A 21,477-nucleotide genomic window follows, 5' to 3' on the forward strand; every position below is an offset into this window, starting at 1 on the left:
TGTTGTTTGTGAATGCTTGTAAAGAATAGAATGTTTGTAAAGAAACAAATATGTTATATCTGTTGCTGAGTCAATGGTACAGTCAGCTGGAACTGAATGTGTGATAATAAATAATGACTATTATAATGATACGTGTAATTCAAACCACTAATTTATTTTCCTGATTTATATCTTAACTTTGTGCCTAGGTAATGTATACTCATTCAAATTTAATACAAAGCAGAGAGTCTTGATTAAAGTTTGTATTTTCTGACACCTTTTGTTTATGTCAGTTGTAATCTGCATCAATCCAATATTCTTTTTATCTTTAATGCTTGTCAAGCTTAGTCTTAGCAGACAACAGCCCAACAAAAAGCAAATCGTTTGCTAATGCTCCTGTAGATTTTAAGCCCAGAGACAGCATCAGTAATAACGTAGCGGAGCATAGTTGTTTGTATGGTACATAGGGAGACAGTCTATTTGACCTGACTTAATGGTTTGTAAACCAAACCTTGACCTTCATGATAAATTGGATATAGTTCAGTGTGACATTCAGTATTTTCTGTGCTTTTCTGTTGTAGAAAGCTCTTAGTTTTCACTTGTCCTTGAGAATGTGCTTCAATGTTTATCTCAAAAGAAGTCACTGTTACTGAGTCAAAGCATCTGGAGATTTCAAAAGGCATGATTTTGTAGAGCTTATAGCAGCGATGTAGCCTGCAGATTATTTATATGCATACACATTCATTCTCTCTCTCGTGCACACATTATATGATATAAAATTCATTTTTAGAGTGGAAGACCAAATATTTCTATCCTGGGTTCTACTAAAAATAGAAGAATATATAATTCCTCTGATGTCAAGTTAAATAAATTAAAAAAAAAAAAAAAATCACATAAGCATGCTAAGTAGAAACATTTTATTGAAGTAAACTTAAAAATATCTATAGTGGAACTAGGAGTAAAAGGTTGGATTCCTCCCAGTGAACTGGAGGCATTTTAACTGAGACACTTAAGTAGACATAGTTGGGCTCCTAAGGTGAATTGACTATGGTGAATCAGTGAGCTGATTGTGCTTCCAATATCAGTGCCCGTCAGGTGGAATGCAGTATTTTCCAATTGAGAAAGAGAAGTATTCTTCCCCTCTGGTTTGTAAAATTCATATTCTTGGTTTCCCCTGTCCCCAGCAAGCTCTGGGGTATTTTGGCCAGAGCCATCATGCCATTCAGTAAGTCCGTGTGTAGCAGCTGTCAGAATCAGCTGGCTTCAAGTGAATAAAACTTAGTGTCACTAAAGCAGAAGCAACAAAAATATTGGTATGGCTACTGGTGAGGTTGAACAAAATGGCTGGCGTTGATGATAGAAGAATTGGCTTCTAATGATAGAAGTCAATTACGCTGAGGGATGGATGAGCTCCAAAAGGGAAAATAATGTCATGTATCTCTAACAAAAAAATAGGCCATAAGGGAAGTACGTTTTACGTTTTCAGTCAAAATCACTGAAAATATAAAGGGCAAGCAGATCACTTTAGAGAGAGTGTATCTGAAACCAATAAATGTGTCAGTGTTTCCTGATGCTTAATCAATACGACGTAGAGAAGTATCTCTGGTAATAAAATATTTTTGTTTGTTTAGTATGTGGAGATTCATAGTTCTCTGTTCATATGTGAAGGTAGTCCATGTGACTTTGGCGTTACCAAGTTTCCTTGTTTTATAAACTTTATTTTTTTCCAAGTGGTGCACTTTCTAGAGCTGTTTGCTGCACATGGAGTTTCAGAGTTCAAAACAGTATGTGCTGTTATACCATGCTCTCCACCTGTTAGCTTGCCTAGCACCAGACTCCTCTGCACTTTTGGCCATTTGGCTGTATTCTGAACAACAGCAGCTGCAGACAACTTGAGGCGGCTGTCTTATTTGATTAAAGGTAGAGGCAATTGTCACGTGGTCAGGAGAAGCAGATCCAGCTATACATTGCTTCTGTGCAAGATGTTGCTATCAGACCCTGGCAGAAGCCCCAAATTCTTGCTCCCTCCTTCCCCTCTGTACCCTTTGAAGCTTGGGGTAGTTGGCACCTTTTTGCACCTGAGAACGGTAAATGGACTTGCCTCACTTTTAGTTGCAAATCTGATTTGGAAGTTAAGGTATCCTTTTAAAAAAGCATAGCATTTGCACTTGTTTCTCAATATTTTAAGCCCGTATATTGTTGAAACCTAATGACTTTGAGGAAGAGACTACCTTACATCATCTGCTCGTTCTTGAGGGAATGAATTTTTAGTACGTGGGGCACTTGAACTTCAGGTTGAATACTTAAGTAAATATTTGAGAGCTTTAGCAAACCAATAAGGTCAGGCAGTTGAGTAAAAGAAAACATTGTGAATTAGAATGCACATTTTGAGTTTTTCTGACACCCTGTTTCTACAGGTCTGTGCTTCAAGCAAAGCCTGATTCTGTTTTCTACAGCAGAATATATCTTCATTATAAGCTATATTTCTGTAAATGAACGTTTTATCTCAACCAGGAGATATTTTTGGTCAGCTGTTAAAATTTGCATTCTCAGATGTGCAGCTAGAAAAGAAGCAAAGACAGTTTGCTGAAAAATCTGCATTTTATTGTGAAGATGTCCATAACATGGGCCAAAAGAGGGGAAAAAACCCCTCCACCCCTTTTACTTCCTCAGTATGTAATTTCACAGATAATTTTGACTTTTTTTTTAAGAAAGAAAATGAAAGTAGGATGTCCAGGGAACACAACTTAACAGGAAATACTAAAAGCTGTACAATGCTAGTGTGTTTGCCTTCCTGCCAACGTTAAGTTAAAAGTATAAGACAGGTTCTAGTACTTGAGATGTATTCAAGTAGTCTTTACTGAGCAAAACTTTGGTTACAATTGAGTAGGGTAGGTAATGGGATCCGCTCCATGAAACAAAAATTATCCCCTTAAATTTTTTGTTTTTTTCTGGGATTTTTCTTTTATATTGTACATTGTACCTTAAGGGTAACAGCTGCGTAAAGACTATCTTTCAATATTTATTCGGTATCTTGACAGTTAAGCAGTTCCAAGGTATCTTAGGGATTTTCATTCTAAATCTGTGCCTTTAGACTTTTGTTTCTCCGACTTTGTTCCCTGTATGGTAATACTAGTAAAAAGCCTTCAGTTGTGGGGGGGTTGTTTGTTTGTTTGTTTGTTTGTTTTATAAAAAGAAAAGTAATTGGAATAATCCGAGCTTAGTTTTTCTTGACTCTTTCTTCTAGATTATCCCAATGGTATTCGGCTCACATCAGCTGTTCCAGGAGCAGATATCAAAGTACTAATAAATTTCAATGCACCAAATCCTCAGGACAGGAAGAAGTTTACAGATGATTTGAGGGAGTCAATTGCGGAGGTTCAAGAAATGGAAAAGCACAGAATAGAGTGTAAGTACAAAGGTACATATAATAGAGCATTTTCAAGCTAATCAAAATAAGAAAATCTTGAATGTGTCTATAAGCCATTAAAATTCTTTAAAAGTTCAAAATAATGTGGGGTTTTTCCATGGCTTTGATTCTAGAAAGAGGAAAAACCCAATGATATCTTAAGCCCCAGCTGAGTTTATTGACTGTTATTTACTGCAGTGTAGCTGCAGTGGAAATTTAGCCTGGACAAACTGCAAATAGTAATGGACAGAGGAGAGATGAATTTGTAATTCGTAGTATAAATTACAGTAAGAATTTTAGGGATAATTTACATCACTGAAATTCTCAGTGATGGCCCGTCAAATAAGTTTCACTGAATTTTTCTTCATTTCCATGTTGATATTCCTGTATTCTCTCAATTAGGTAGCCATAGTACAAATTGATATATTTTGCTGGAAGTTACGTGAGTGTCTAAACATGGAATTTTATCTTCTGTTTTTCCAAAGGAGGAACAGCCTTTCATCCTGTATGTTGTAATATAAAGCTGTTAGTACAGGGTTGAAGTTCCTCTCTGGCATTTAACAGTGCCAAAATGAACTCTTATCTATTATTCACAGTAATATGTGATCGCATACAGAAATTGTCATGGTACCATGTCCTCCATTATAGTCAATAAATATGAATTGCAAAATTATTCTCTTTGTTTCAGCTGAGCTAGAAAAACAGAAGGGTGTGGTGCGTCCAAGCATGTCTCAGTGCTCCAGTCTGAAAAAAGATTCTGGCAATGGGACGCTGAACAGAGCTTGCCTGGATGACAGCTATGCTACCGGGGAGGGGCTGAAAAGAAGTGCACTGAGCAGCTCCCTTAGAGACCTGTCTGAAGCAGGTAAGCACTGCCTTGATTTCCTGGCTCTGACTAGTGCATGCAAAGATGTGTGAATGATGCATATAAAGCCCAGCTCACAGTGGGCTTTCAGAACTAGTAATACTGAAACTTCAAGCATTTTAAATAGCTTCTCTTTCATAGTTCGTGTTTAATTTCTGTTTGTTTTTTACCCTCGTTCTATTAAGCAACTACTATTTGAAAGCATTTAAACCGTTGTAGATTGCTATATATACTTTTAAAGGAGAGTGAAGACAGAGGAAAAATTGTAAGTGTTTTAGAAAAAAAATGGTTGACTTGTGCTAGGAGTAACCCACTTAGTTTTCCTTTCTTCTTTTCTTCCCCTTTGCTTCTTCCCCTTCATACAATAGGCTTAGAAAGAAAAAAAAAAAGAAACTGGTTGCTGTGTAATGACCGCTTTCTGTGTATTTTGTGCTCAAGTGTACCTGTGTTACCACATTGATGAATGAAATTGAGTGAAGCCCTACTAAATTCTGCCTAGAACTGTGTGATTCAGATACAGTGTGTCCCTGATGCTCTTTTATTGTTTTGTAACTCAAGATACAGTTCCCAGTTCTTGCAAAAGAAGAGGTTGTTGTGAAATACTATTGCCAATAAAGGAAGCCCTAGTGGACAAGAATACTGATATCCCACAAAGCTACTGATGTGTCTTAAGATTTATTAATTGATTAATATAGCTAAAGACTGGAAAGGAGTGGTGGTGTGATTTTTTTAGCCAAAGAAAAGCCAAAGGAAGTTTGGTATGTTTTCATTTTATGGTTTGCCTCGGTAATACACAACTGGCATACCCTTGTAATACAGGCTGCCATGGGTAGTGACCTTGTCTTCAGTGTTAAACGTGATTCCTGTCATTTACAAGACGCCATATCTGAACACCATGCCCACTATTCAGAAAGTACTTCTGGGGATAGTAGCGACTATATTTTTTTCCAATTATTTTTTTTAGTTCATAGTCTGTGTTACATACTCTGATTTGTTCTTTTAATTGCAGTGATGATTTACAGTCTAGTCGTAATTTCAATACTATGTATAACTTTGGTAGTAGACGCTACTTATCTTTTCCCTTTTTTTAACTAAAGAAGAGATTTTAGCTATGCTGCAATAAATAAAATTGCTGTAAACTGAAATTATAGCCTGTGTTTTGTGGGTATATGTATATGCATACAAATATGTAGAGAGTGAGCTCTTTCAATTATTTTATTCTCTGTTTAGGCTTTCATACTCATATGTCCATTTGTTTCATTAAGGAGACCTAGGAACTTGATCCAAAATCAGGCTGAAATTGAATATTGGTACTTGATTGCCTTCAGTGGATTTTAGATCAAGCCACTAGTCCTCACCACTATTATATCTCAGATTTGAGGATACTTCCATCATCCTTTTTTGTTGTTTTGTTTTTATTTCATTAGAATGAGAACTACCATATTGTTGAATATGTGAGTTCAGGTGGGTATCTGTACCCGTAACTGCAATTTCTGATTAATTTTTTTCATCCCACAGGAATTTTTCATCCCTGTCTTTCAAACATTGCCATGTATTTAAATTCATGTTATGGGTTTTATGCGATAAACAAGTATTTGTAATCATGAAAACATTTCACGTTTCAACAGGGCATGCCTACAATTGGCATGCTTATTACTGAAAATAACTTTTTTCCATACTAAAAAGTAGAAATCACTCACAGACTGCAGGGTTTATCAATGAGTTTGTTAAACCCAACTAAACTTAATTTTAACTTTAACGAGTTGAGAATTATGGAGAGTTTCTGTTTGGTCTTGTGCAGTGCAACTGACTTGAGAAATTACATACCTGTTATTTGCTTTGTTATTTGGTGTAGTTTTAATGAGATTATACATGTCTTCTCTGCCTTTTCTCAGTGAATAGCTTGCACGCGAGGCTGATTTTGTTTTAATATGGGACAGATGATCCATAGAAAAACAAAGAAATCTCTTTCAGTTAGCAAGATACTGCGTCCCAGTGATTATACCATACAAAATTGCTTCTGTAAAAGAGTACTGAGTTAGGTTGACTCAGTTCTTCTCTTTGTGGATGAAACACAGGATCAAAAAGGAGGAGGAACAGGAGTAGTGGGGACTGTGTGTGGATGTGTGTCTTTCTGTAGGAAAAGGCATGATGAAAGTGGATTTTTAGAGTTCCTTTCTACATTTAAAGAGAAATAAATCTAATAAGCATCAGAAAATTGCCTGGTTGCTTTATCTATGCATTAAGGCAGATAATTGTCCAATGAACATTGCAAAAACAAACTGAAAATTTTTAAATATTTATTCAATGAAGGGGAAATCTGATTAAACAGCATTTTGGTTGTACGGGTATATGACAAAACTGGTTAAGAAAACAGTCCATTACTCTCTACCAGGTATCACAGTAGTAAATGGTGGCTGTGGAAAGTGACTTTAAATTCCTCTCTTGGAAAAGAGCGACGATTCATAAGCTTCTTAGATCTAATGAATGTTGATACCCTGAATGATTCTGACTCCTAAGCTGTAATCCGTAAGGAAAGGCAAGATTTGTCTGTCAGGAATCATTTCCTGATGGTTGTTCTTCCATGCATTTGCCATGATAGCTTAAATCATAATTGCGAGAAGGATGTGAATGAGGGTCTCTTGATTTTAAAGATAGTATTGTTCATTGTGGATTGACAGTTCTTTCCATGGAATACAAAGCAGAATGTGGCAACCAACTGTTCCAAGTTGTGAATGTCAAAAGTATTTAGTGCTTTATTTTTCTCAAAAGCAAAATATGTGATTTTTATTACACATTCTTGAGCTGTAGGCAAGGAAGAACTGAATTTATTTGTCCCAGACTTTGGAATTCTTTATTTACATAAAAATATTAGAAGACAGACATATTTTAATGCAGTTAAAGCTGAGTTTTACAGGTTCCGATAGAATTTTGGACATTTCACCACTTATTCCATATACAATTACATGATAAGTAGGTTTACAGAAAGATGTGAAAGGTGTGAAGTCCCATCATGGCCATTAGTACGTGGGAAGAATGATTTGGTCGCTAAAGCAGAGCATGGAGGATTAGACTGGCTGCGTTTCTGATTCTGTATCTCTCAGGTTTCTTGACTGATTTTAGGCTAGTCAATCTGAATTCCAGCGACTTTGAGTTGCTGGAAGACCCAGTGCTTTCACATTGAGTTTACAGTGGTGAGCACCTGTGGAAATCAAGCTTTATTCCCCCCATCCCTAACCTGTAAGGTAGAAATAATATTTACACACTGCACTGGTTTAAACATTGTAATTTTGGTTTGCCCTGGTAATACACAACCGACATACCCGTGTAATATTGGAATCTGCACATAAGTGCAGGATGGTATAACTGTTACTATTAATATAAGTTGTGCTTGTCTTATAATCTCCTGACCTATCTCAAAACAATCACAGACCAGTAGAGACTACTTAAAAAAAAAAAACTAAACCCAAAACAAAAACATAAAGTAGTTCCAGAATTAAAATAATTCTATTTGTATATTGCATATAATCTGTCATCAACCTTTAACTTGTTAAGTGTTTCTTTCTACCTTCCAAAAAAAGCTTCCTTTTTTTTTTTTTTTTTTTTAAAAAACCAATTTCATCGTGTATTTTGTAAAATTTCCTATATCCCAAAATGTAATGGAAAAGACCGTGGAACTTCTCAGCATTGTAATCCCCTTAAAAAGGCTCCGATTCATGCAATTACAGAATCCCTTAATCTGTGGAACCAATCTGTGACGGGATGGTGCAGTCCCTTGGCTCCTCCCTCATCTGATGCAGGCAGGGTTACTAAGTTGTTTTCTCCTTCCTCTCCCGTGGATTTTGCTGCACTATATAGGACAGAGGATACTAGCAGTCTTTTTCTCCCTTATTAGAAGAGCTTTCCAAGTAGGGAGAGATTTTTCCTGTCTCTTCCCTTGTCGCTGTTGTTGTATTTCCTATTCTTCAATGGAATAGCAACAGTAATGGGCATGACAGAATGTACTGGTTTTTTTAAATAAAACAGATTTGTATGAATCAAGTCTTTTGTGATATGCCTATGTTAATACCAAACCATTTTACAAGTACGTTGTACAAGGACACCCCACACTGTATATAAACACCTTTGTATCAACAACTCTTCTTACGGAAGAGACACTGTTTGCTTTTCCAGTGAAGGAGTTCAGCAAGACGAGGTGTGGTTATGCTGTTTTCTCATCTCCTGGGGCTTAATCAGTATTTTGAGAATCATCTGTTTGAAGATGCCAAGGAACTATTTTCACAATCGATGTGTGATCTTAAGACTATACCTGTGTGATATTAAGACTATACCTGTTTCACCCAGAAAACAAGATGAAAATATGAAGGTTACAAAGAGTCTTTTCACCCTGGAAAGTGGTGTCTCTAAATTAATGATTAGAGCATATTTTTTAGATAATTCTGAGCAAGTCAGCTTGGGTAGGACCTATAAGCTCCGTAGCTAGATGGTTACAGATTCTGCTGCTGCTGGGAATATCAATTTGACAGCCTTTGGAGGCTAGTGTAACTACTTATTGTTATAAGACCAGCTATGTTAGTTTGGCTTTACCAAAACCTTAATTTAGAACTTTTCTCCAAACTTGTTTTCCCAAGACATACAAAGCCAGATCATGATACATTGTTTAGATATCAGTGTATCTCACTGGCATAGAACAGAGTTGCAAGAAATACAGGGTAGCAGTGAGAAATATTTACATTTACTGTAATGATCTGTACATCTGTGAGATCAATTTCTGCAAGGTAGAATGGATTTTTATTAATGAAACTGAATTTTCTTTTGGAATGTTTACGTTTGTAAAAATATTTTAATAACTTAATATTTCTACTATAAATTTGAAATATTCTTAGTCCCATATAAGAAGTAGATCAGTAGTATATTAAGCAAAACTGGTCTTCAGATTTGATAAATACCACAGCTGTTAATTATTATGCGAGTACAGAGTTATGCTTACATACAATTCTAGTCGAGAATCACCATTTTCTTGAAATGCATTTGAACACTGCAGCTCTAGGGAGACATTTTTGAGATGGGATGCCATCTCAAAAACTACAGAACAGTCTTGTATAAACACACATTGGCAGGGGGAATGCTCTAGAGGATTTACTTAATAGCTTTCATATCACATGGTAGGTCAATACAGAATAGGGTTCAGTTTGTTTTTAAGAAAATAATAAAGCACTCTTTATAGTGATAGTGCCTATCTGAGGGAAATTACAGGCATTTTAAGTAGGATTTTTCTGTTTGTTCTTGGCTTTGCGAGTACTACTTTGCCCTGAAGTTATTCTAAGCAAAAATGCATCTGTCTCTGTCCGTATATACTGTGTATATACCGTGTTCATGGTTATTTTATTAGAGACTTTGACTCCTGCCGTATGCAAAAGGCAGCAGATTTTCCTGTTTTCCTTCATTTTTAGCCACATTTAATGACTTGTGGCAGCTGTCAGTCTTATTTGCAATATTGACTGCTAAGTTAATAGATGGCTATCTTTCTCAGTGATTTTTGTATCAGCAAGCAAGAGTGATTTGAGCGTTAATCAGTACTAATCCCGTTAGCAGAGCAGAAAAATATCAAAGCCTGACTAGAAGTAAAAATACGGGATTATCAAACCCAGTTTTTCTTGGGGGGGTTCATAAGATAGTACAGTTACGGTTTTGATGAGGCTAAAACTGCAGCAAGAGATGAAGCGCCAAGCTTTTGACAAAGAGCATGTCTAGGGGAATTGTTCAAAATTCCAACAAATTTAACAGGTCGAACAAAACACCTTGATGACAAACGCCTTCCCCTCAATGTAATGTCAATGTAGAGGGGTTTGTTCTGGGGAGTAGCTCTTGGTGCTACTCCCCAGCCTTGGAAGCTTTAATAAGAGAGGGGGAAATGTTAGAGTAGTCTAGAGAGAACTGTAGCTCTTAAGAGAAACCTGTGTTGCAGGGCAGCATCTCGTGACCAACCAGGTCAAAGTTATGCTTATGGATCCAATAGGTGGTATTTTTAGATTGTACTGATCTTATAAGGCTTACGGGTGGTCTAAATTGGTCTATGAAGGGGTATGTCGAGAAGTAAGGGTGAACCTCCCAGGGTTCACTGTTGTGTCCCACTTACAAACCAGTCCCAAAGCTCTTCTCTTTAGCTCTGATACCGTGTGGCTTTTGGGCTTCTAAAGATAAGGGTATGTGGCTCATAGGTTCAGTGATGCTGAAATTTTCACATTCCTCCCCAAAACCGCCTGTTAAGGGTAGAAGATTCTGAAGGTAGCAATGTACCAATGCAGGGTGGAGATTGTCTTTGATATTTGGCCTTGCAGGAAAACAAGGAGAAAGCATTGAGAAAACTTAGGTGTCTAAAAACATGCAGATTTTAGAGAAGCTTTGAGAACCTGTCCACTCTTCGAAGGTTAGCTTTGTTTATACACCCTGCCAGTAAAGTATTCTGAAACTTTGCAAAGCAATGCTCAACAAGCTATCTTTTAAAAAAATATCTATTTCCACTGCAGCCATATGCTACTTCCTCTCCTGTGAAATGAGAGAGAAAATCTGGGATCCTGTGTCCTATACATAGCCACTGAGGTATTCTGGCTCTTCAGGCAAACAGTCTGGTGATTCATGTGTAGTTTTAGGCAAATGTCTTTGGCAATTTGAGAGTGTTGGAGAACAAATCCATCCTACTTAAAGATAAAGCACTGCACAGCTAAACAAACAAAATCTAGCCATAATGTCAAGACAGATTCCAGATTTGTTGATCAAAAATTAAGTTTAGTTTTTTTAAACGTCATGAAAGAAGATTATATGAAATCCACTGAGGTTCAAAACTGAAAATGAAATGATGAAACCGATGCCCCTCACCAATCCCCCACACTGAAGCTCAGAATATGCCGATATTAAATTTTGTATTTAAATTAATAGCACCCCACATGTATATATCAATGCTACCAGTCTTTAAAGAAAGAAACTTCATAGACAATTAGATTACAGGAAATCAAACAATTCAAAATTGTTGCTGGTCAACACCATAATCATGCTCCTAAATATAGATGCTAAAATACATGTATTTTAAGAGTTGTACAAATTAAAAAAAAAAAAAAATCACACCCCGCTAATGACAGTTGATTCACAACAACAATACCTCTTAAAAATTAGTCAGATACAGAAACTTAATGTAACTAATGGCCTTAAAAATCTAAGGTTCTGCCTTAGTAGCCGCTGTACCAGTCCAGTGCAATGTTAACCCCCCTGCAGCCCCTCTAGTTGCATTTAGAGACTCCTCTAGCGATTCAGGGAAAGCAGCTGTTTTTCACCCGGGTCTTGTCTCAGTCTCTAATCTATGGTGTTGCATGTCCTGGGCAGGCAAGCGTGGGCGACGCAGCAGTGCAGGATCGCTAGACAGCAATATGGAAGTAAGTAGGAAGTTACTGATGTCTAGCTGGATGTGATGATGTGCATTTCAAACCTTTCTTTTATATACATATTTTTTTGCTCTTTTTTCTTCTAACATATAACCTGCCTGCCTCAAATAAAATGCATGCCTAGGCTACTCACTCCGTATTCTTCCAGCTTAAAAAGCACTGACAGCTTGTTTTAGACCAATGCCATTTTTGGTTTGAGCTAACCTTGTTCCCTTTGTTCCTGCAAGCATGGTTAAATGAATATGCTGTGTCCTTTTGCCACCATTTCAGTCTGGTCCCAGCTTAAAAGCCCACTTGCTCTTTGTTACAAAGTACACTGTTCCTGCTGTTTGGTATTTAGCTACAACTATTGACTTTCATGCTCGACCATTCCCATTGCTTATTTTCGAGTTAAATTGCTAAATGTATGCAGTCATGACACCATGGAATTGCACAGATAGGGCATGGGAGGAAAAATTTTTAAGATAGGTGAATTCAATGTGGATTTCATGAGATTTCATTCATCTTCAAACCATTTATATATATACTGTTCATGTCTCTGAATTCAGCTTGCAGATTTTTTCTTTTTTTTTCTTTTTTTCTCTTTTTTTTTTTTTGTGTTTGCTTTAGGTAGATTGCAGTTTAAATCTAGCACACTTTGCCTAAGTACTGTTGTGTCCCATAACTCTTTTTAAAAAATACAAACCCAAAACTTCCAGAAACTAAATAAACCTTCCAGGCTAAATAATAGAGAACGTTGGACCACAGGTCAGAAGAACACGATCACATAGAAATCTTAGTGGCAAAAATGGTATGGTTCCATTAAACACATAATTCAGAAGTAGGCTTTAGAAGCAGCACTGTGGCATATAGTAGTGGAAAGCTGCTATAAAAAAAAAAGTTTAAAATACTGTTTTGAAATCTGAATTGTAACTGTAATATTTGCTGCTGTGTGTTTAACTATTTAGGTTGACTTTAATGTAGTTTTATTTTTTGTTGTAAAAAAGCAAGTATGGTATTTTTACAGTATTTTAAAATGTATTTTTCCTTTAAAAACACACTCCTAGGTTTTATGTCATGTTACTCTTCCGTGACATTTTCCTTATTTAAAGTGATAGCTTTTGATATTAAAGTACTGAGAGAAAAACATTTAATGCTTAAAATATCCCAAGAAGGGCATGAATGCCTCATTGGCAACTTAGAGAAGGTGGAAATAAAATTTTTCCTAGAACTCTTAACATAGTCCACCCATGTGAACACTGAAGGAGGAGTTTGTGGGTCAGTGTGAACTTTTTCTTTTAAACATTTTAAGATTTTTTTTAATTTTTATTTCTATTAATTTCTTTTTAGGGGTCCATCATTAGCAGTCCTCACATGCGCCGAAGAGCTACATCAACCCGAGAGTGTCCATCTCGCCCTCACCAGACTATGCCTAACTCCTCCTCACTCCTAGGTTCCTTATTTGGTAGTAAAAGGGGAAAGCCACCTTGCCAAGGCCATCCACCATCTGGCTCATCACAGCAACCTCCGCACCCTCCAGTAATCCCACATCAGCAACACTCACAGCATCCTTCTGCCATGCATCACGCAGGGCCAGCTGAGGGGCAGACACAGGCACAAGTGCACTCTCACCATTCGCAGTACTGTCATATGCAGCAGAACCCACCACCCTACCACCACCACCACCACTATCACCCTCCCCAGCATATCCAGCACCCACACCAGTATCACCAACATGTGCCCCATTCCCAGCATGCGGCACACTCCCAGCATACTCCTTACATGCAGCACCCCCACGCACAGCATACCCACTCTCCTCATCCGCCACTGCCCCCTCCGCACCCAGGGCACTCTTCTCATCCCCAACACTCTCAGCATCACCACGGACCGCCACCACCTCCCTCCACTTCAGCCAGCACTAAGCCCAAACACAGTGGCATCAGCACAATAGTCTAGAACATGTTGACCCTCCTAATAACTATAGTTTTAAACAAGGTTACAAAGGCACTTACAGGAAGCAACAAATAATATTGTCGGTTTTTACGTAGACAACCTAATTGAGTTGTGTGAGCTTAAAGGCTTGCTGTTACTAAATAAAATAATTCAAGTTAGCGCAATCGATACTGGTTTTACTTATCTACTCGATAGACACTTACCATCTGGTTAGTTCTTATTTCCAAACTGCCTTGAAAACATGCTGCTTGCTGAATATGGGTAAAGCTACCTTTTACACCAAATCCCTTGACAATTTTACATGCATAATAAAAACTTAGTCTATGAAAAAAGGAAAAAAGTGATACAGAACCAAGTGTTGCATTCTTGCTCTTTTATTGTCAATGGGCAAAAAAAATAAGTAGACCTGATATGGTTGATGAAAGTACGTAAGTAAACTTTATATAATATAAATATATACATATAAATATATATATATACTGTATAGTTAACATTTGTGCTTGGAAAGAAATTTTTTCAGTCCACAAAACTAGCAATATAGACTTTACAAGGAATTCCACTTACTTGATAGGACAGTATAATAGATGAATAGCATATGGAAGAGTAGACCAAAAATATTAAACATTAGAAACAAATTTCAGACATTTCAGTATTTTCATTAAAAGTCCTCTGGACTTGCTAAGATTTCTAAGCAATCATTACTAAATGTGCCAAGTAACATAGCATTTAAATGTTGTAGCCAAATACTGCTTTGTATAAATCCTTATTTTATTAACACGATAATATCATACGTAATCAGTATTATAACTGCTCTGCTATTTCAGGTAAGCAAACTCGTTAAGATGCAGTAATTATACCGTAGCAATGTAGGATGACCTTTTACCAGTGGTCATCTTCAAGCATTGGTCACAGAAATTCTTAGACACTTTAAAGGCTGTGATAACTGTGAATTTACATGATCCACATTTCTTTTGTATGCATATGATTTAACGAACACACATGAAGAGTTACGACAGGTGCATGTATACACTGCAAAAACATTCATCTCAAACATGAAAATGGCAAACTCCATCTTTCTCAGCGACTTTGTTTCCTCTTTACCATAATTTCTCATTTTTACCCCCAATGAAGCTGAATTGTAGTCAGAGTGTTTCCAGGTGGAAGTGCTCTGAAACTTGAAGGTTTGTTTTAGAATTTAGTATAGGGTTTTTATATATATATATATATATTAAAAAAATATGTAATTCCATGTAGCCATGTGCTAGCAACAAAGTGGCTTCACCATTTTTACTCATCACATTTGTTAGTTTGAAAGTACCCAGCACTCAGCAGGCTGAGTTTTATGCTCAAACCCTCACTTTCATAGTCCAGTTAGCTGCAAGACATCACATAAAAACAGGCTGTGCTGTTGTTGCTTATGTGTTGTAATCAAACCATTTGCAAATTTATATACAATTTTTATCCCAAAATCCTGTACAAAGTTATACATGGCGCCTACTTTGTAGTTTCAGCATTTTGAGCCACTGCAAGGACTTTACACCTAAACAGTAGAGACAAAGGAATCACGGCTGCAAAACTGTACCAGCCTAAAAGCAAACCTTGAAGAGGATGAGCAAAAAGTTCCAGTGTGAGATGGGTAAAAGAGTAATAATAATAATAACAACCACCAGTCGATTTTCTATTTAACAGTAATAAAATTGCCAGGAATAATGAGGACATGAGAACAAGACAGTGACTTTTCATATTGGCTTGCTCATGGCATCTCTAATATTTGGGGGGGAGCGGGGAGAGGCTGAGTAATTTTTTCCCTTTCATACCATTGATATCACAATACCAGCAAAACTGCAAACTGAGCACTTTGTTAACCTCCACAGAGAGCAAATACAGCAATCTAGAGTTTAGCCTTTTGTTTAAAGCTGTCCACGTTTGTTTCACACGTGCAATATGTTTTCCCTTTCTGCTCCTTCTCCTCTAAATTATCTTCATGAAAAGAAAAGGAGTAATTACATTATTATTTTTAAGTATCACTCATACTACTCTAAATTCTGCGGCTTACCTTAAGAGGGCTCATACGGGTCCCCTGAGGCTCTGTTCCTTGCAGTTTAAAAAAATATATACTGTTCTTATAAGGGAAAGTAGAACTGTCTGCATGTCATCTAATGTTATTAGTGTGAGGCTACACTCTACATATTGTATATTTGCAAAATATATCAGTGTTACTGTTGATATTAGTTGAAGTAAAGTGATAACATATTTCAATATGTAGACTTTTCTTCATACATCTGTACCAATAGTAGAGTCTAACTGTAATTTATAGGTTGTTCCAGAAAAGATAAAGAACCATTCAGGTACAAACATCTTTCAGAAACCGCATCTTTTAATTAAAGCAGAGGTAAGAATGCTCCTCTTCACTGAGTGACGGAGTCTGTACTTGTTTCAGATGCAGAGTTATAATGTAAGTAAAATTGCCTGTGTATGGAATAAATGCAGAACATACGGTAGCAGTGGAGAGGAAAATCTGACTCTAGCTGTGTTAATTAACAATGAAGATGTTAAATCTCCCAGATCTGCATTTGCTTTATGTTTAAAAACCCCTTTCATTCATTTAAATTAGTTACATATAAATATTCTAAACTTACACAGTAAGCCACATTTTAATGCTTGACCACTGATTTTCCATGGGCAATCAACTAAATATTCAGGAGATGTCACAAATGTGCATGCAAAAAACCATTTACACATGATTTCATGTACACGTGGGGAAAGAGTTCGTGCCTACCCTCCAGGTGCATTAAGTTGCATGTGCAAAATCACAGATCATTTTGAGGCTGGTTTAAAAAACAAAACTGGTCATATAAAAGCACAGTATTTGTAAACTATTATTTCAAGTCAATGAGGAGAAACAGTGGACTTGATTCCCTCCCCCCCTGTGTTTTTTTTTTAAGACTGCGTGTTTCTACGTACTTTAAACAAACAAATATGTCTTGGTGTCAGCATAAGTCTTAAGAACTTTGCTGCTTGCTTAGGGTTGTAGTATAACCTCTCTGACTCTGTCCTTGATTAACCATTGCTCAGAGCAGTGTGGATCATGCCTAGAGTAGGAAAATGATAGTACTTTAACACTGCGTGTGGTTAAGAAAATTAATTTTTTTCAGCCTGCAGGCGGGAGTAGAATTGAGAGGGTTTTTTTCTCATATGTGATTGCCAATTAAAAACTGGTACAGAACTGCATAGAGTGACCATGTTTGTTTTTCTTTTCCCCTAAATGATGTGGCAAAGTAGTAATGCTGATTTGAAAAAATGAAAGGGAAACGTAAAGAATGAAGGTGTGGCAACAAAAATCTTTTCTGGGACAACAACCAAATATATATTTGGGGGTTTTATTTTTTTAAGTTAAGAATGAAATGTAAAACAATGTAAAAACAAAAAACGAAGTTCATCCTAATATAATGTGCGTCTTGTATTGCTAAAAAAACCCAAGTCTAACATACAGTGTAGAATGATTTTCCCATCATGTACTGCATGCAGCAGAAGCCTCTTGTTTCTTGATAAAATGAGCTGAAAGACAGTCAGCAGATATTTAAACAATGAATCTCTAGATGTTGACTTGCTGTTCCATATGAAGCTGTGTGTTTTCTGCAGTTAAGCATGCATTTTGCTGTTCCGTTGTAAAATACCATCACACTTCTTGCCTGCAAAATGGATTATTGTGTATATATTTAAAAGAAAAGTGGAACCAATAACAAAATTAAATTTGGAAAAGAGAAAAGGGGGTGGTGAAAATGGGACCAGTAGGGGGAATAGATAATTCTCTAAATTGTACATAGCGTGTAAATTAGTATTGCCGTAAGTCTGCAGTCACTTTGAGGTTGCCTATCTCCTGCTAGGAACTTAAATCAGCTTTGAGTTGTATTAAACTGTTAGAATTAGGTCTTGAATGCAGACTGTTAAAGACTTCAAAAAACATTATGCTTACAAGAAGCTTCTGTTCTGGGGAGGCTTGAGACCCCTTTTGTAACTATGGGGAAGAAAGGAGTGCTTTCATTTTAATATGCATTCTGTTTGTAAGTAGTAACAGACCCTATTGATGTAAAACTATTAACTGTGATCATGTGGAGAAATCAAATAAATCATTTAAAACTCTTTGTTTCTCATTTTGTGTAATCCAAGAACTTCAACTCTTCAGACTTGAAATGAAGGGAATTCCTTCCAATGGTATCCTGGCCCCGCTGAGTCAATGGGATTTCTGCTACTCACTTCAAAGGGGCCAAGATTTCAGTCTTCATCTTAAATTAAAGATAAGTTGGTAGAAATGGTGGTCAGTACTGTGGAGACTGTGATCCTTTCTCAATAGGTTTTGATTTGTTTGGTGGTGCTATAAATAGATTTAGTTCCAAAGTACAATAAAGAGCAATAAATACAACACCTAGATCTGCAAACAATGAGAGGTAACACTGAAGAGGCTTTTTGGTGTACTATTTGTCAAAACATTCTAATGTTGAAAAACAATAACCAGATTTTGAATCTTCTTAAACATGAGCTGTCCAGCGTGTTCAACTGATCCCATTAATCTTTTGGCTGTCACATTGCCTTGGGAGCTCACGTTCAGATGACTGTCTGCCCTTGACTCACAAGTGTTCTAAGTTTGTCCTTCCCAGGGATGCAGTCCTTCATTTCCTAAGTGTAACCTACACTCTTTGGATCGAGCTTTGAGAGTATTCATTGCTTCTGTGCGCCCATTGGCAGGGAGCCATCATCGCACTTCAGTAAGTGATGTAACTGAGTAAGTATTATCCCGTTACTACTTGTACCTGTATTTATTTGTTGTGTGTCTTAATTTATACCACAGGCATATTTGCCACACACGGCCTTCACAGTATTTGATGTTACACTCCTGCAATTACTTTAGGTAATAACCTGTGGCATACTCCATTGTGTTCTTATTTTTGTGCATTTCCTAGATTTCAAAGGGATTATAGTGTGTCTGTAAAGTCTGTTAAAGCTAATGCTTAGCCTATCCATTTAAACTAAATACTGTGTTTGCTTGTTTTTTCTATGAACTTTAGGAGTTTCTTGAATTATTTTGTGGGCATAGTCGACTATGACCTACTTCTGAATGGCTGTAATTTCAGGATGTACATCTTGATCAATGATTTTTTTGATAGGTAAGTACCCATTTATCGCTAGATACTTGCAGTGTGCCATCCCTCTGAGCTGTGCGACCCATTAGAAGATAACCAGTGCCTCACAGAAACATTCTGTCAGTGGAAATAGAAGAATTTGCAGTGATGTTCTTTACTGGTACTTCTATTCCTGTTTTAGAAGCTATGATTTTAAGAATTTTGATACATCTACATTTGGAGAAGGCAAAGAGTCCGTCTTCTCTCATTTAACTCTAAGAGCCTGTAAATGTTGTTATAAATCTGGGGTTTCTTCCTGATCCATTTTAAAAGTAGGACCTAAATAATATGTCTAAATGCTGCTGCTTCCTACCTAAATTAAGACTAGGTTGAAAGCATTTATGATCTGGCACTACTGAAGAAAAATAAATAGCCAAATGAACCTCAGCAGCAGTTGTGGTTTGTGTGATAGATTTGCACCGGTTGCAGCAATGCCAAGTAACTTAATTAAAAAAATTCAATGTAGGTTAAGCATGTGATAGTCTAATAGCTCATAGTTGTTGATGGGATTTTTTAAATTTTAATACACTTACTTGTTTGTGATGCTCATCTTAATGGAGTTGCATTCCTTAAGTGTCTGATAAAGCTTGTATGTACATATCTAGCAAAAAATGCCTTTGTTCAAGAAGTTATAGTGCCTTCTTGCTGAGGATAGGCAATCTTACCCTAATATTAAGAAAAAGCTCAAGGTTTTCTGTCATAAATTGTAACTGAAAATCACATATTCTGCAAGTCAGAAGCCTAATGTTTGAAAACTTTTCCTAAACTCTGTCCTATGTTTGTGCACTTTAGGTGTTTGTGTGCATGTATCAGTATACACAATAATTGTATGAATGAATTGTCATGCAATAACAAGTTACTTCAAGCTCTTCTAGATAGCATCTTTTTAAGAGGGGGTTACTTTCCAGCTATTTTCTGTATTATTTTGGTTGAAATAAAGAAATGCAATATTGAAATGACAGGAAGATGAACTAAAGAACTTACATATTTCAGAAGCAAAACATATGTTTATCTGTATCTCTCTTCAGGTTTTTGTTGACTTAAAAATCTCATTAATTCTATTTAACTTTTTTCCCCAGTTGGCCTTAATGGTTGATTTTCATTCAGGAGTTTCATAAAAACAGGTGTAGTAGCATTTTACCATATATTTATTTGGAGTACATATAACAGTTGTGTGATGTTTTATTCATCATCTACAACCTGTGCACAGGTGAGATTTGGGAGCCCCAATTATTTTTAAATTTCTTGCACAGTATCGCAGGCCATGGTCACACAGGGTCCAGAATATCTTCCATACACTGTTGCTTATCCTTCAGCTTTTTAGATTGAGCTTGAAACATTAAGCCAACTTCTAGGGTTTTTTCTGCAGTCATTCAAACTGTCACAAGATATCAGAATTATGATGCTGTTAGGATTGTGTGATTGTCCTGGTTTCTGCTGGGATAGAGTTAATTTTTTTCCTAGTAGCTGGCATGGTGCTGTGTTTTGGATTTAGCAAGAGAATAATGTTGGTAACACACCGATGATTTAGTTGTTGCTAAGCAGTGCTTACACTAGTCAAGGACTTTTCAGCTTCTCCCGCCCTGCCAGTGAGAAGCCGGGAGGGGGCACAGCCAGGACAGCTGACCCAAACTGCCCAAAGGGCTGTGCCATACCATGGGACGTCATGCTCAGGATATAAACTGGGGGGAGTTGGCTGGGGGGTAGCGACCACTGCTCGGGGACTGGCTGGGCATCGGTCAGCGGGTGGTGAGCAATTGCATTGTCCATCACTTATTTTGTATATTCTTTTATCATTATTATTTTCCCTTCCTTTTCTGTCCTATTAAACTGTCTTTACCTCAACCCACGAATTTCACTTTTTCTTTTTTCCGATTCTCTCCCCCATCCCACTGCAGGGGGGAGCGAGCGAATGGCTGTGTGGTGTTCAGCTGCCTGCTGGGTTAAACCACAACAGTGATAAATCATATTTCAGCATGCGTATGTACTGGCAAACGTATTTGCATAAAATGAACGATGTACTCACAGTAACATGCCACAATAAACCTTTGCTGGTAGTATAGCTGCATTACATACATCTTTTTGAAAAAAGAATTATACTGGATTTTTAGCCTACTTACTAGCCTCTTAGTGATTTTTGCTGCTATATTTTGTTCATACAAAATTCCTAGAGGAGAACATAGCACAGCTAACTGATAGAAATATCTAAAATACACAAATGATGGAAAAAAGCTTCATTTTAGGTGTAATTTTTAGTAGACTTTCTTTTTGTTTCCTATTATTTAAAGAATTAAAGCCAAATCCTGTATTACTTGGCAAAACTAAATCAACTGCAGGATGAGGCTGATCATGAATGTTAGGAAACGCTTAAATTAAGATCTCTGCTTGAAGTACTTCCTAAGCTAAATAAGACTTAAATGAAAGTTGTGTGGGTGATGCTGACTTGAAACCATCACTTTTTTCAACTGGTTAGATTTGTTATTTTTACCATACGTTTTAACGCATATTTTTAGGGATAAAGTGTTATGAAAAAAATCCCCTTCATTTAGTATTTTTGCAATAACTGAGATGTGAAATTAGCATCATGGTTCATAAGACACAGCCAGCTCAAACAAACCACACAAGCATGCAATTTATCAGCTCCGTTGTAAAATGACATACACAAACTCAGCT

The 21,477-nt window shown here is 36.8% G+C and overlaps 1 protein-coding gene across 15 annotated transcripts in view; it reads left to right on the plus strand.

Moving 5' to 3' along the window:
• The window catches only part of IQSEC1 (IQ motif and Sec7 domain ArfGEF 1), a 363,771-nt gene extending 346,004 nt beyond the window's left edge, over positions 1-17,767 (plus strand). For 13 of the 15 annotated variants that reach the window (XM_076345942.1, XM_076345928.1, XM_076345930.1 and 10 more), the window contains 4 exons: positions 3,227-3,388; positions 4,077-4,253; positions 11,634-11,683; positions 13,022-17,767. In XM_076345942.1, the coding sequence (XP_076202057.1) occupies positions 3,227-3,388; positions 4,077-4,253; positions 11,634-11,683; positions 13,022-13,627 (995 nt within the window). In that variant the 3' untranslated portion in view covers positions 13,628-17,767. The remainder of the gene's footprint in view (positions 1-3,226; positions 3,389-4,076; positions 4,254-11,633; positions 11,684-13,021) is intronic. The other 2 variants (XM_076345939.1, XM_076345940.1) reach the window with 2 other exon arrangements.
• Positions 17,768-21,477: the final 3,710 nt, after the last annotated feature.

The sequence above is a fragment of the Aptenodytes patagonicus genome, chromosome 8 (assembly GCF_965638725.1).
Source record: "Aptenodytes patagonicus chromosome 8, bAptPat1.pri.cur, whole genome shotgun sequence".
NCBI classification, from domain to species: Eukaryota; Metazoa; Chordata; class Aves; order Sphenisciformes; family Spheniscidae; genus Aptenodytes; species Aptenodytes patagonicus.